General features: G+C 41.9%; 1 protein-coding gene across 2 annotated transcripts; it reads right to left on the bottom strand.

Moving 5' to 3' along the window:
* Positions 1-716: 716 nt before the first annotated feature.
* Positions 717-12,552, bottom strand: LOC115896148 (neuropilin-1-like). 2 transcript variants are annotated; one of them, XM_030926561.1, is made up of 3 exons: positions 12,174-12,552; positions 8,561-8,735; positions 717-762 (listed from the first exon to the last, which is right to left on the bottom strand). In XM_030926561.1, the coding sequence occupies exons 1-3, from the start codon at positions 12,244-12,246 to the stop codon at positions 759-761; spliced, it is 252 nt and encodes an 83-aa protein (XP_030782421.1). In that variant the 5' UTR covers positions 12,247-12,552; the 3' UTR covers positions 717-758. The 2 variants fall into 2 exon arrangements, with proteins under 2 accessions (XP_030782421.1, XP_030782420.1); XM_030926560.1 differs by lacking the exon at positions 717-762 and having other exon boundaries at positions 8,478-8,735.
* Positions 12,553-14,692: the final 2,140 nt, after the last annotated feature.

Raw genomic sequence — 14,692 nt, 5'->3', positions numbered from 1 at the left:
TGGTTGTTAGGCTTTAAATAAACATTGTATTTATATGTGCTTTGTGCTTTTAAACTCCATCAACAAAAAGCACTAGAATTTAGACATTTATTTCCCAGGATTTCCATTCTTAAGTTAAAGCAAGTTTTTATTTATTTGTTCTTTGGAAAATTTAAGGATAGAATCTTGCTTTGTTGCCCAAACTGGAGTGCAATGGCGAGATCATAGCTCACTGTCACCTCAAACTCCAAACTCCTGGCCTAAGCGATCTTCCTGCCTTGGCCCCCAAAAGCACTGGGATTACAGGTGCCCACCACCACAATTTGTTAATTTTTTATTTTTTGTAGAGAGAGGGCCTTGCTATGTTGCTCAGGCTAGCCTAGAACTCCTGGCCTCAAGCAATCCTCCCACCTCCGTCTCCCAAAGTACTGGGATTACAGACCTGAGCCACCACTCCTGCCAAGCTTCAATTGAGTGGAAAACCACCAATTGGTTGAAAGTTTCTGTGCACAGTTTTCACAAGTGCTTATTTAATTTGAACTTAAAGTTTAAAAATTAAGTCCTTCCTCAGAATTAGTTGGTTGATACTTAAACTTTCTTGAGAACTTGTTAATAAAAGAGTTGCTTGAAGAAAAAATAAGCTGGTAACGTTTCATGAGAATTTCCTCATTCATAAGACACATCCAAGTGTGACTTTGATCACAAAGACAGAAAGATTTGTGAGGCAGCAACTGTTTATTTGGGTTCTGTTGATAGAACTTTTCCAAACTTCAGGGATCTCAGCTGTCAAATGAGGATGAGAGAAAAGTGAGTTCTCATCCCCATAGTGGGCACATATTGAAGACTCAACAGCAAGAGCCTGGCATAGGTTGGACACAGTGGCTCACGCCTGTAATCTCATTACTTTGGGAGGCTGAGGCAGAGAATGGCTTAGCCCAGGAGTTCGAGACCAGCCTGGGCAACATAGTGAGAAGTCCCTCCCACCCCCATCTTTCTATGTTTTAAATAAATAAATAGTTTTTTCAAAAAAAAAAAGTCATAATTATTCCTTCCCAAACACTCTATGATTATTTAAATTAAAGAAGAAAGCAACATCTTTATCAAAGAAGATCTAGCAATAAAGACCTGGGCTTGATGAGGAGGAAGACCACGTTACAAGGCAAAAGTTCTCCATGAACTTGAACTCTACAAAGGAATTGAGACGGAAGCCAAAATACTCTGTTTTTTTTGTTTTGTGTTTTTTTCTTCCTCCGCTCCTCTGCAGAACTTAGTACAGCTCTGAATGAACGTGTTTCACTTCCTATCTGTGAAGATTCTGAATTGTTTCAACCATAAGACAGTACTAACTGCTCTAGATACCAGATACAGGCCAATCAACCAGAGAAGAGCAGGAGAACCCTCCTCTCAAGGTGCAATGAACTGCCAGGCCACTGACTCTTACAATCAGGATGGATAACGAACAACCAAGCAAAAGGCATTTGGAACCTGATCCAAACATGAATTTTTGTTTCTTGTTTTTCTTTAGGCTTAATGATCAGCCTGGATGAATACTACCACTGCAATTAGTTACGTTTATTTTTTAGCTTCCTTTACACACACATATGTGTTTGTGTGTGTGCTTCTGTGGATCCATGTCAGCAGGCATGCAAGTATCAAGTTTTATGCTGGAAAGAAAGGAGCTGAGAATGTGCATGCCGGCTGAAGGCATATGTCTCACTTGGATCAGTTAAGTGCCTGCTCCCTAAAGTGAAATCTCGTTGGAAATGCCATGCACATGTTGATTCAGTTTGATAAGATTTCAACCAGCCTTCTCCTTTAACTCGCAAAAGTTGCTTCCTTTAAATTACAGAAATGCCTAACACAAAACAACCTCGTAATACTCAAAATTCATTACGATCAAATGTGATTGCTTATACTAAAGAATAATAAAGTAAATTAATTTTATTAAACACTGGAGGCTCTATTCAAATTAAATTCAGTGCTAATGGGGAAAAAAATCAAAAGGAAGAAAGTAGATAGTTATCTGCCTGAGTAATAACCAAGGATGCTGCAAGTAGTAGTAGCAACTTTGGCCTGCAGTTGTTGTGAGGAGGGTTCATTCTTCCCCCAATAGTTTTTTAACTGACTGGAGCTTGGTGGCGGTGTCTCTCATATTGAGAAGTCACTAGAGATCAAAACCAGAAATAAAAAGATGAAGAAAAATAAGGCAAAGGAGGATGTTTCTGAATTTGCTTGCACAGAAAACCTGCATAAAAAGCAGGCTCCAGATGGAAAACTTTGAAATAAAGACGAGATACTTCCTTCAGTAGCCACTGAAAGTAATTAGAAAATGCATCAGTAGTATTCTGCTTTTTGATTAGAAATAGTGCCTACTTTTTCTATATCCACTCCAAAGACTTTCACTGTCTATATTCAAGGATAGTACCCACAGGCTTCTTATTTTGAGACAGAATTTTGTTCTTGTTGCCCAGGCTGGAGTGCAATGGCACAGATCTCGGCTCACTGCAACCTCTGCATCCCAAGTTCAAGTGACTGTCTTGCCTTAGCCTCCCGAGTAGCTGGGACTACAGGCATGCACCACCATGCCCAGCTAATTTTGTATTTTTAGTAGAGGCGGGGTTTCACCATGTTGGCCAGGCTGTTTTCAATTGAACTGCTGACCTCAAGTGATGCACCTGCCTCTGCCTCCCAAAAGTTGGGAGTGAGCCACCGTGCCTGGCTGGTACATAAAAACTTCTAAGACTCCAGTTTAGTTTTACCTGATTTTGAAATGTATAAAAATGAAGTCGCATAAGGTAGGACATCAATTGCCCTTGAGGGCAAAAGTTGGTGACTAAAAGTGACATCAGAGGGCTTTTAGGAAGCTGGAAATGTTGGCCTCGAGATTGGTTTTATGGATGTATCCACCTTGCAAAATTTTATCAGCTCTTATACTTGTGTTGTGTATTTTTCTGAATATATATAATACTTTACTAAAGGTATATATTCTTCTCTATTTCATATGGAAAATAGAGATGTATTTTGGCTTAAAAAATTCCATTTCCCATAAAACAAGGATTTTGCTTTAGTGTAAGTGATGCTCTAAAATACAGGACTAGAGTGAGGCACTTCCCTTGGATACAAAAAGCCAAAAACTCAGTGATTGAGATAAATAGTATTTTAATGTAACATTTTTAAAAAATCCAAATTAATCCTAAAAAATCCATGCTAATAATAATAAGGAAAGATGAAAACAGAAAATATTACTCAGGAAAACAGAAAATGGAACTTATACTCCAAAAAGTGCCAATAAGTGCAAATGTGCAGGAATAAATGTAAATGTGCAGGAATAATCAGATTTGAGAAACCAAGGGGCAGATTATTTTTCATTCCATAAGTTTATATCCTCTGAAAATAAAAGACATTAGCACTGTTTCAAAGTTTGTAATAATGTAGGTAATTTAACAAGTAGCATTAAAGAAACAGTGTGTGAATTATTCCAACAAAATTCTGAAAAGAATATCATCTCTATTTGCTTATAATTTCACTATGGTTAAATTTCTTATGAAGTTACAAGAATGCAATCAGCCTTTGAATGCATTGAGTTAGGAAAAATATGCTTATTATTGGTTACACATAGGAGAGATTACGAATCTAAATCATAGATGAAAAAAGCAACTATGCCATGATATGAAACAGCACTTCAAATCAGACACTGAAGTCGGTAAGTAAGATTTTCTTCTTGTCGGTAGGAAAAGCACTACTGGGTTTGATTCCCCCAACACTACCACCTTTTTAGACTTTTGTTAGAGCTTTGCATTCATTTCCTTAATGTTTTTAACCCAATGTCTGTGAAATGTTTATTGCTCCCTGGATGGTGACATCTGATCTGAATGTAACCACACACCTCTTTGCTCAGCAGTATTTGTCACAAACCATTATAAATTATCATGTTGATTGTGTGCATTGCTGGGAAACTGGAGAAGTTTCATAAATTCTAACTACCGTATCAATGACATTCTTGTTTATTATACAGATATAAACTTTTATGAGATTCAAGATGTCTGCCTTACCATTGAAGAAAACTTTAGTGGAGTAAGATCTAACTAGTTCAATGTAAACACTGAAAGTCATTTTCAATGTGCAATGAACATGTCTTTCCGAGAACTCTCCACTGGTCACTTCTTTGTTGCTTTTCTACTTTTAATTATGTTTTGACACTTCACAAGTGTGCAGGATTTTGCTGGCAAAAAAGAAATCAACATTCCTTCCTCTCCCTCAACACCTGCTTCCGTAAGCATTCTCTAGAATCCTCTCAACTGAATCATAAAATCATGCATATATCTAGCTAGAAATCCCAGGCCTGTGTTAGCCCTGCAGACAGATGCTCCACTGCTCTGTTGACTGACTGATTTACACCAATTCTTGTTCAATGAAAGAATTAAGGTGTTATAGTATTATGGTTCTGATGCTTATTTGAAATGAAACCTCATTCAGTGGTGGCATAGACACAGAATGTTACATTTTAAAACTAACTGGGGCACAACTTACACATGTAATTTTCCTAATGAAATATCCACCTTTGATAGCCACTGCAAAAACTTAACAACCATTTTGCAATGTATGGTCCAGAATTTCTTATGAACTGGGTCAGTCTTGGTGCTATTCACATGAGAAGTTGTGACTGTATACTGTATTGTTAAGATTATGAAATGATGTTTTTTACCTAATTATACATAAAACAATAAAAATCTGAATAAAAATATTTTTTTTCTGCCAGAACTATGTGGCTGGTCTAATGACTTAACCATCCCTATACTCTGCAAAATAAAACTGTTTACTTGGGTTTCAAAGGTGTTTCACAATAAGCAAATGTGCTAAGACATCGATTTCTTAAGCTTTCTCAGGGTGAAAGTTGACTGTACAAGTACTGACCATTTCAACAGAAAATGCAGGGTGTATCATGTGCAAATCATCTCATTACTGGATCAACAGATTTAGTTTGACGTATGTTTAGTTTCATATTTCCAAATGCTCTAAAAATCACCAACTTGTTAAAGATATCATAATAATGGCAACTTATTTTGAGGGTCACTTTTACCTTTTAAAAGGGCTTTCCTATCTACTACTTGATCCTACTAGTAGCCCTATGACATCAGTATAGCAAATATTTTTTACTGCCAACAGACATATAATGTAGCTGAAACAAGGAAAAGTATTAAATATCTTAAATAAGATGAATAGTTTGTTCTTAAAAGGAGTGGTAACTAAAAGCTCACCAGCTTTCTGAATGTGGTTTTAACTGTGCCTAGTTTTGTGCCACTTCAAATCCACTTTTGTAAATAGCCTGATATAAAGTACAAAAAAAAAAAAAAAAACCCTAATAACAAAACTATGTGTTTAGGAATCTAATCTAAACTTTGAAGTCTATGAATTTGTTCTTCAAAGAATTTCTGGTGTTCCCGTGTTTTTGTTTTTTGTTTTCTTGGGGTATTCCAATCCCCTGTAAAATTTAGAACTATGGATTCATCTCAGAGCCTTCACAAAAGGAGGTAAGTATTTTGCCACATTTGTAGAATCTCAAATGCACCCTTCAGCACTGAGCACGAGTCATTCATATGAATCAGCTTAGAAAGATAGTGAAAGGAGTGCTTTATGCTGTTCTTCCTGTATCTTTCTGGAGTTTCTCATTGATAAAAAGATCACATTGCAACACTTCAAAACACAGCGCGAAGATATTTTCCATGGATCTAATCTCCATTGACTTCATCAGGCTAAATATATCAGCCTTTCAACTTTGGTCAGGAGATGGCACCTTCACAGAGAGCAAAGCCTCAGTTGGGACAATTAAGAAATCACCTTACTCTGTAGCATTAAAAAAGCAAAGTCACCATCATAAGATTGTTAGGTAACATCTTCTCGGTCATGTCAGTTTCTCAAATACTTTGCAGATATCACTAAAATTGTTATTTTCTATGAATTACAATAATCCTTTATTGTACTTTTTAAAAAGAAAACTAACCAAAAAGGTGCTCCTTTAATCCCTTCATACCCTACCTGACACCATGATATGACAAAACATTATTTAAGGTTAACTGTGAGCTAGACACCACTGTAAGCTAGACACTATCTTAATAGTGTGAGATGCTGTTGTAATAATTAGTATACGCTGGTTATTTGGAAACTGATCATCAGCCTATGGATTTATGCTAATTCTCTAGGCACCAAAATGTTGAATGAACCAGATGACCTCATTTCCCTGACCATGAAAACTAGTTTACCACACCAACTCAACAGGTTGTTGAGTGCTTTCTACAGGTAGGAAGATTTTTATATTACTCTGTTCTTTCCCAGAAGAAATGTGCAAATAGAATTGTAAGCCCTTTACATATATTAAGTGATTCAACTGGCTTCCCTTCTTAAATTTCTACTACTGTTGTGTGCTGGATCTGGTGCCCAACAGCTCATAAGAACCAACTGTGCACATTTCTTTGCTAGTCTGGGCAGTGACATCACACGGGTAGTTTGAAATTGGCTATGATGAGAGTATTTACACCACAGAAATTGGCATGTGCTACATACAGGTCAGGACTTGACTTGTCTTCTCCAAAGAGCCAGCTGTTAAACATTTACCACCACACCACTGCCAATAACTAGTGATTATTCTGAATTCTTTAAGTATTATGTTACATGTATTGATGGTCATGATTTCCAGATTAGAAATTAGTAAATGTCAGTTTATTGAATTCTAACATCACTTTATTTTTTGGAATAATGTTATTACTTGAGTAAGTTTTACCAGAAGTTCTCCTACAGCAGTTTAAACATGGTCAAAAAGCAAATACTACTACTACTACTACTACTACTACTACTACTGATAATAATAATAATAATGAAGTATATCAAATATAATAGAAAACAAGTATCCAGATTGTGTAGGTGATTGACACTGTAAAAACCACCATAAAGAATATTAGCAAAATAAACAAATAAATACCATGAACTCTTTGTTTCCAAGCAGTCACTGTAACACTATTAATGGTAACTTCCATATACAATTAAAAAGTCAATATAATGCCCTGAAGCACTTCTGAATCACAAAGCAAAGTTTAAATTGGAATTGGTGTAATTTTATTGCACTGTAGTATACATTGATTATTTGGAAACTGATCATCAGCCTATGGATTTATACTAATTCTCTAGGCACCAAAATGTTGAATGAACCAGATGCCCTCATCTGTCTGACCATGAAAAGCTAGTTTACTATACCAACTCAACAGGTTGTTGAGCGCTTTCTACAGGTAGGAAGATTTTGATATTACTCTGTTCTTTCCCAAAAGAAACGTGTGTTCAAATAGACTGTCTTTAACAATGAATATACTTGCAAAATAATATTTAGGTCTAGTGGTAGCAGTAGTCTATAGATAGCATATACAGTTACACCAAACTGACCCACTTTAAAATTTGCAAAAACCTCTCAGTCCCTGAGAAACACTTTAGAATTGATATTTAAATTGATTATTTTTCTTTGATAAAACTATTTATATATGTACAAACTTAATAAAAGATGGATATTCAGGTTCAAGTCTCTGGAGACTACACCACTTTCAGTGTGTCAGAATGGGATAACGTGTAAAAGACAAAGACAGGGGGTCTGTTGGGTGTCAAGAGAGACCAGCAAATATGTATCCGAGTGGACTGCTACGTGCAAGGTAAAAACATACTTTCGATACTGTGGAAAGCAATATCCACATACCAGTTCTTTCACATAAAGTGAGGAAATATAATTTCGACTGTCTCGTAGTGAGAATGTCTTCATAATAACGAAATCTGGCATAAGTTAATGTTTAGAAACTTAACAATAGAGATAGCAAGACTAAGCAGATGGATGAAACACTGATGTGTATTTGAGTTCCCATTGTATTCATTGTGTCTTACCAATTATTTTCTAACATTTTCCATAAAAGTATTTTAATCAGTAATCCACCATTTACAAAACCCCTCATCTGGCTTATCATGTAGGCCTTATTATTATTCAATGACAATTTGCTTTTTCCATGTCAAACTTAATAAGAATAATTGTCATTATTCAATGGCAATTTGTTTTTTCCATGTCAAACTTAGTAAGATGCAGTTCTTAATCATAAGATATGCCACAGTTTGATGTATCTCAGTGAGATCTCCAATCCCACTATCTGTGGATGCGATATATATTAGTGATCCACTGTATTTCATAAAAATGCAAGTGAGATTTTTGAGTTTCTAATTCTTCCCCTCTCCAGGAAAAAAAAAAAAAAAAAAAGAAAGCAAAAAGAAACATACATAGTGTATACATTTCTTAACAAAAGAGTTCGCAAACCAAAAGTGCTAACAGGAAGGAGTATGAGAGATTACACATTTAACTATAATATTCCTGGTTTGGGAAACTCAGAAATCACTTAACGTAATTCAATTTCTATACCATTGACATATAATCTGGCTGAGACTGGAATCCCTCCTGGATCCATTTATAATCTACATTGTACACACTGACTCCCCCCCGTAGACAGGCGTGACCACTAGATGGTGCTGTGGTGCCCTGTTCAAACACATTCCCACTTACTTGCAATCTCTGTCCTCCAAATCGAAGTGAGGGTTGAAGTTGATCATAATTCTCTGGTATGGGTCCGGAGCCTGAATCAGCCATTCACATTTTTCACTTGGGTGATAAGAATGAGGATAACCAGGAGATGTAAGGTACCCGGGGCTTTCAATTTTTATAGTATCGCCACATTTATCTGCAATACAAGTAAGATTTTAGTAGATCTTTCCTGACAATCTCTTAGGTAATCTAGCTTTATATCTAAATTACCGGTTATTAAACATTCCCTAACTTTTTAAGGGGAACTTTAGAAGGTCCCCGTAAGTCCTTCGTGTGGCCCTGAGTGCAACACGCCACAAAAAAAAAAAAAAAACACTCTTTGATCTCAGGAAGGTTGACTCAGGCAGAAAGCCAACTGAGATCTGAGAGGACTCTTCGCCTGGCCACGAAGTTTCTTCCTAAGGAAAAGGTCTTCTAGCATTAAAAACATTAAATCCCCTCAATTGATGTTAACATGGTCCCCTGGGAGCTTCTGCTAGACTTAATTATCCCCCAAGAAGTGTAATCACATTAAGTAGCAAGTTCTAAGTGGAAAGTGACTGAAAGATGCTGTTCGACCCCTTGTGTTGTTTTTTGATGATAAGCCTGGTCTATGTCATTGATCAGTGGGGATTGTCTTTGATTGGCTTAAAGCCAAACCTTTTGTTGTTGTTGTTTTATCTGCCCATAAATCTAAGTGATTTTGAGTTATCTCTGCTCTTGAGATCCAAATCAACAGAGAACAAAGTATATTTGGTGAAGCAGAAATAATTCTGCTTTACTTCTCCAAGTAAAGTTGTTCATTCTTAAAAATCAGATCAAAGCAAAGGGGCAGAAAAAAAAAAGTAAATAGCCACATGGCATTAATTCTAATTACCTAAATGTTGGGTGAAAAATAACCCACCACACAGGTGTGGGTATCACATATGGTAACCCACATTCTCACATTCTGGGAAAGGTGAGCTAACTCGTTTTGAGCCTTCATTTCAAAAATGCTCAAGTGAAGCCAAATAAACCAAATAAACTAGTCTCTGGACTGCCTTATTGTTCAGCATAGATTCTCATTGTCACATTTTATGATGGATTTCATACTGGAGCACCTCAGCCTGAAATGCTGCCACATTTATTGATGCTTAATTTTGAGCAATAAAAATTTGGTGCATAAACTATACAAGAGAAACAGGTATGAAAGCAGTGAAATATATAAGCCTATCAATCACAAATTTTCAGTAATGGTATATATAGATTTTAACACTGCATCTAATAGATTCTCTGTGGAAAGAGAATGGCATTCTTTGCTCTCAGCATGAATTTATAAATCTACAGAATTTTATTACAGGAAAACCAGGTCACATGGAAATGAAAGATAAAGTGCACATCAAAAATGCATAAAGCTGCGTGCATCACAGAAATCATTTCCCATAAATTAAAAAGAAGACAATATAAGTTATATTGTTTTTCTCAATCACTAGGTGCTTGACTTTGTTCCTTAGACTGGGGGTAGTCTTATTCTGGTTTCCTTTGCATTGGATTGTAAAAGTGTAAGGTTTGCCAGGAAGAAATGATGTTGTAACTGGAGTTCAAAATCTCAGCTCATGATCATGTTGGACTCTGTTATGTGATTCTACTGAGACTCTTGCATTATTCTGAATGTGCAGAAAACTTGGAAAGTGACCTTGTCTCATTAAGTCTCCTCCAGCTCTGGACAAACATCATGGTAGTGTCTGGCATCTGTTACAGGAGTGAAATAAAACAGCCCTGGTTCTAGTCACTCAGCAGAGTCACTTCAGAAGACATTTAGGTGGACTTGGTACCACACCAGAGCTCTTTAATCTGTGACTTCTGAGAAAGTGACAGTGTAATAAGATAATGTGGACTGCTAGACTCCCTGGCTCTGTTAAATCTCTCTAGCAGTTGATTAAGAAAGAGCAATTTCTAATGACTCTGGACCATTAGTCCTAAATAAGGTTAATGAATTAATTTAGCAGACACTGGTTACTTAGAGGAGGTGGACATGGCTTTAAGAGGTCTGCTGAGTTACAGTGGCATTTTCTGGCTCTGGTCACTTCAAGCATAGCAACATGGCTTTTGCTGGTCAAGCTCACCAACTAAAGCCAGATTTTCAGCATTCCCCACATTTCTGCTAAGAAAATTAAGAAGTGTGTGTGTGTGTGTGTGTGTGTACTGCATATATATTTGTGTAGTTCACAACCTAAAGTCTGATAGCTCTTTGCATTGAGCTTCAAATCTATCTTGTGAACACCCCTGCTATGGATTTAGTCTCAAAGAGTTGTGGAGGACAGGGTAACTATAATTTCTAGTCCAACCATTTGAGCTCTTTCAGTTGGACGAGAAAGCTATTTCATTCCCTGCCAGAATATAAAAAGATGCTACCAGCTCAGGTTCATTAATAAATTGAACTCTACATTCATAATTTTTTTGTATCTTGCTTTCCTGCCAGATTATAGAAAAATGCCATCAACTTGGGTTCACTAATAAGTTGAACTCCATGTTCATAATTTTTTTTTGCATGTGTTTTGCTTTAAGCATCTCTTTAGAATACTGCTTAGTAGCTGCTGAGGGAAATCCATTGCTGAAATCACAAAACCTTGAAAAAGCATATTAGAGAGATTAACTTCCATCATAAAGATGTGATTTAAATTCCTGTTGGTATGAGGCCCTCCACTCGCGGTCTCTTATTAAAACAATATACCACAGTAAGTAGTGGATGTTTTTTTCTTCTAATTACTGTGATTGAAATCTAAGCCAGACAAAAGTAAATATTTGATCATTAGTTAATAACAATTGCTGACGACTTACTGTAAAGATAATTGCATACCGTTGCCTGCACTTACTTTACAGTGTGAAGTCAAACATGCCTACAACCAGATCCCATTTTAAAACACATTATTTAGGTTACATGGTACTGTTTAGACCCCAGTATAGTTTTTCATTTACTTAACAGTGAGTAGTTTTAAAAGCTGAGTGGAAGCTGCAACTAGCTTAGAGATTTTCAGATATCCTGGTGCCTTACACTGTATATATCAGATTCCTGTATTGACACTATGTAACTTTCAGTCATACTCCAGACAGATTAGGGAAGATGTACAAAGGCGGGGGAGGGAGTTTCATCAACCCACAAACCGGTATCTCTGGCCATCACCCACCAGAGGAAACGGCTTAGGGGCTCAGCAAAGGAACCAGGAAGTAAGATCTCCTGGTAAAGTGTTCATTAACTTTCAACAGCCATCAGATTTTTGAAAGGGAGTCTCTTCTAATTGCCTTTGGGAGGAAACATTATTAAGATAATTGGCGTGCTGATCGGGGAAGGTAGGCAGCTCTGTCTTGTAGCAGAGGTAAGGAAAAGCCCCGCAGCCCAATGATCAACGTCAGGAGGGAGCCCAAAGACCTGAAATCCTCCTGCCCTAAACCGCCTGATCTCATTTCTTCATCTCTCCTCCCAGATAAAAGTTTCCTTCGCCCGGGAGTCGGTTGTTCCCGGCTGATCCCGGGAAGCCCCGCCTGAGCCCCAGTCCGGGGCGGGCAGCTGGGAGCCTGGGCGCCGCTGTCACCCGCGCCTCCGCCTGTCACTTACCGTTGCGAAAAGCGCCGGCCGGGGCGAGGGCTAGGGCGAGCGCGGCGCAGAGGAGCGGCAGCCCCTTCTCCATTCTCCCTTCGCCGGGTCCGCAGGCAGACGCGGGAGAACGAGGACGTGGGGGGAAATGCAGCAAAGAGGGGAATCCAAGCGATCCGAAGAGCCCCAACTCCGCCTAGAGCTGTGCAATCCTCAGCCCGTCTTGGAGAAAGGAAAGCAGGGAGGCAATGCCTGGATCCGAGAGGAACGCTTCTCTTTTTGTGTCTCAAGTCGCCTGCATCCTGTCATTTAGCTCCGGCTTCCTCTCCCTTTTCCCACACTTGTTCCTCTTCCAGGAGCCACTGCCCGGGCCATGTCTCAAAAAAAAAAAAAAAAAAAAAAAAAAAAAAAAAAAAAAAAAAAGGGAGGGGGACTGTGGGGGGGGGGGGGAGGAGGGAGGTAGTGCAACACACACCAAAGCCAATTTCCAGGAAGAAAAAAAAAAAAATCCGGCTTGTTTCTGGACCCGTTGGAGCCGCGGAGCTGGCGCCCAGGGGAGGTCCGGGTGTCTGCGGGAAGGAGAGGAACGAGCAATGAAAAGATGAGCGGGAGACAGAGGAGTTTCACCAACTGCACCCCCTCCTCCCCTCCTGCGGCCTTCCCCCCACTCCAGAGCCCTTCCCTCGCTTCATCCCGCCCCTCTCCCAGCTCGGGCTCGCCTGTAATTGCCTGACAGGAGACTGGGAGGAACAACTTTCCCTCCGAGTGCTCTCCCCGTCCGTCTGTCTGTCTTTCCCGGAGATTCTGCAGGGATCTCCGCGGGAAGGAAGGCGCTGGGAGTCTGCGCCCCGGGCGCGTGGGTGCGGGCGTCGGAGGAAGGGGCGCGGAGGTCGGTGCCAGCCGCGGGGTCTGGCCAGCCCACCTCGCGTGCTCGCTCTGCACCCCTAGAGGGAGAGCTGGGCAGCTCCTGGAGGCGTAGATCCCGCCGCCGCGCAGTGCTCAGCGCCCGGGAGGTGGCGGCGGCTTCTCGCAACTTCAAATCCTGGGGTCCGCGCCCGCGGCGGCTAGGAGCGCAGGGTCACCCCCTGCCACTCCTCATCGCGCCAGCTTGAGACCTGTGGCGGGGAGCCACGGGGCACCCCTGGACGCCTCCGCCCAGAACTGGAGGGCGAGGAGGGGAAAGCCGGGCTGGAGTGGGAGCCGCACCGCGAAGCGGGGAGAGGGGTGGCAGTGTCGCTGCGGTGTGAAGCGAAGTCAGACCGCCTGGGCGGGCGAGGCCGGATTACAGCCCCACGCGGCCTCACTGGCCCGCATCAGGGCGCGCGGCTGGGTGCCGATCGCTCCCGGGTGCCCTCTGCGCGCCGCAGAGGCTTTATTGTTTCCCGAGATTTGGTGCCCGTTCCTCTCGGGCAGAGGGAACACCGGAGGGGGGAGGTGCTGCGCCTTCCAAGCTGAGGGGCAAGCGCCTCCCGACCCCGCCCAACCTTGTCTGGGAGCCCAGGTGTTAGGGAGGGGTGTGGAAATCAGGGGTCGGGTGACCTCCGTTTCTCTGTGTATCCCGAGGGAGGGAAAGAGGAACGGGGGAGGGGTGCTCTTGGCTGCGCCCTCACAGTGCCCGCTCCCAGCCACAGGCAACGTGCACGCCGGCCCTCGAGCTCCTGCCACCCCCACTTCCCACAGCGGCGCGTGCCCCCAGCCCGCTGGATGCCCCCCAGGCCCATCTCCGAGGGTTTTCCGAGAACTGTTGCAGGAAGCGTGTGTAGATGCGAAAAGCAAGGACATTTCAGGGAACAAACAGGTTGTGGTCACCGATGAGTCCCCAGAGAAGGGTCAATGCTCACGGGCCACCTCCCAGGGAGTTTGTGGGTAAGGTGAAAAGGTCACACACCTCCTGGGGATTGGCGTCTACACACACAGCCAAAGTGCAGCCTGATTCCTACCTGGCACAAATAGCTGGCCAAAGGGTGGTAGGAATGCTGGCAAGGAGACTCTGGTCAAAGGTTTTGGCGGAAGAAAAAGGGGCGGGCAGGGAGAAAGCCCAAGGCGCGCGGGCGCCAGGCCAGGACTGCGCGCTCGCGGCTCGGGCTGGGCGCAGTGACGCGCGTCCCTCGGGGTGCAGGCGGGTCCCAGGCCAGTGGGGGGTGCACCTGCGGGGCCCGCACTCGCCACTCTCTCGCCCAGGGTCAAGCCTGTCTTCTCCTCCCCACAAGCCCCGGGATTCCCGGTCGCCTAGCTGGAGACTCGGCCCCCCCGGGAGCCTCCTTCCTCTGCCAGTTTCCTCCTTCTTCTCAGCTGTCGGACCCCTGGAAGGCACGGAGTGGGAAGTGGGGTACCGAAGGGCTGGGAGTTAAATGCCTGCGTTGAGCGGAAGAAGCAGTGTTGAAGCAGTGTCGAAGCCGTGGGCAGCCCCGCGCCCAGGCAGGCGGGAGGCGAGACAGGGGCGCCGACCGCACCCAGCGCAGACCCCGGGGGAGCGAGCGCCGCAGAGGCAGCCCGGGCTCTGGGCTACTACCCGCGCAAGTCGCCGCCTCCCCAGGTGC

The sequence above is a fragment of the Rhinopithecus roxellana genome, unplaced genomic scaffold (genome assembly GCF_007565055.1).
Source record: "Rhinopithecus roxellana isolate Shanxi Qingling unplaced genomic scaffold, ASM756505v1 contig5452, whole genome shotgun sequence".
NCBI lineage: Eukaryota > Metazoa > Chordata > Mammalia > Primates > Cercopithecidae > Rhinopithecus > Rhinopithecus roxellana.
Note: the sequence above shows the minus strand (reverse complement) of the source record. Positions and strands in the feature narration are given on the sequence as shown.

What these genes read in the sequence shown, in the direction of transcription:
- LOC115896148 (XM_030926561.1), bottom strand. Translation starts at nt 12,246, where the DNA reads ATGGAGAAGGGGCTGCCGCTCCTCTGCGCCGCGCTCGCCCTAGCCCTC. An exon ending in GGCCGGCGCTTTTCGCAACG is followed by an intron (nt 8,736 to 12,173) that starts GTAAGTGACAGG and finishes CTTGTATTGCAG; the next exon opens with ATAAATGTGGCGATACTATA.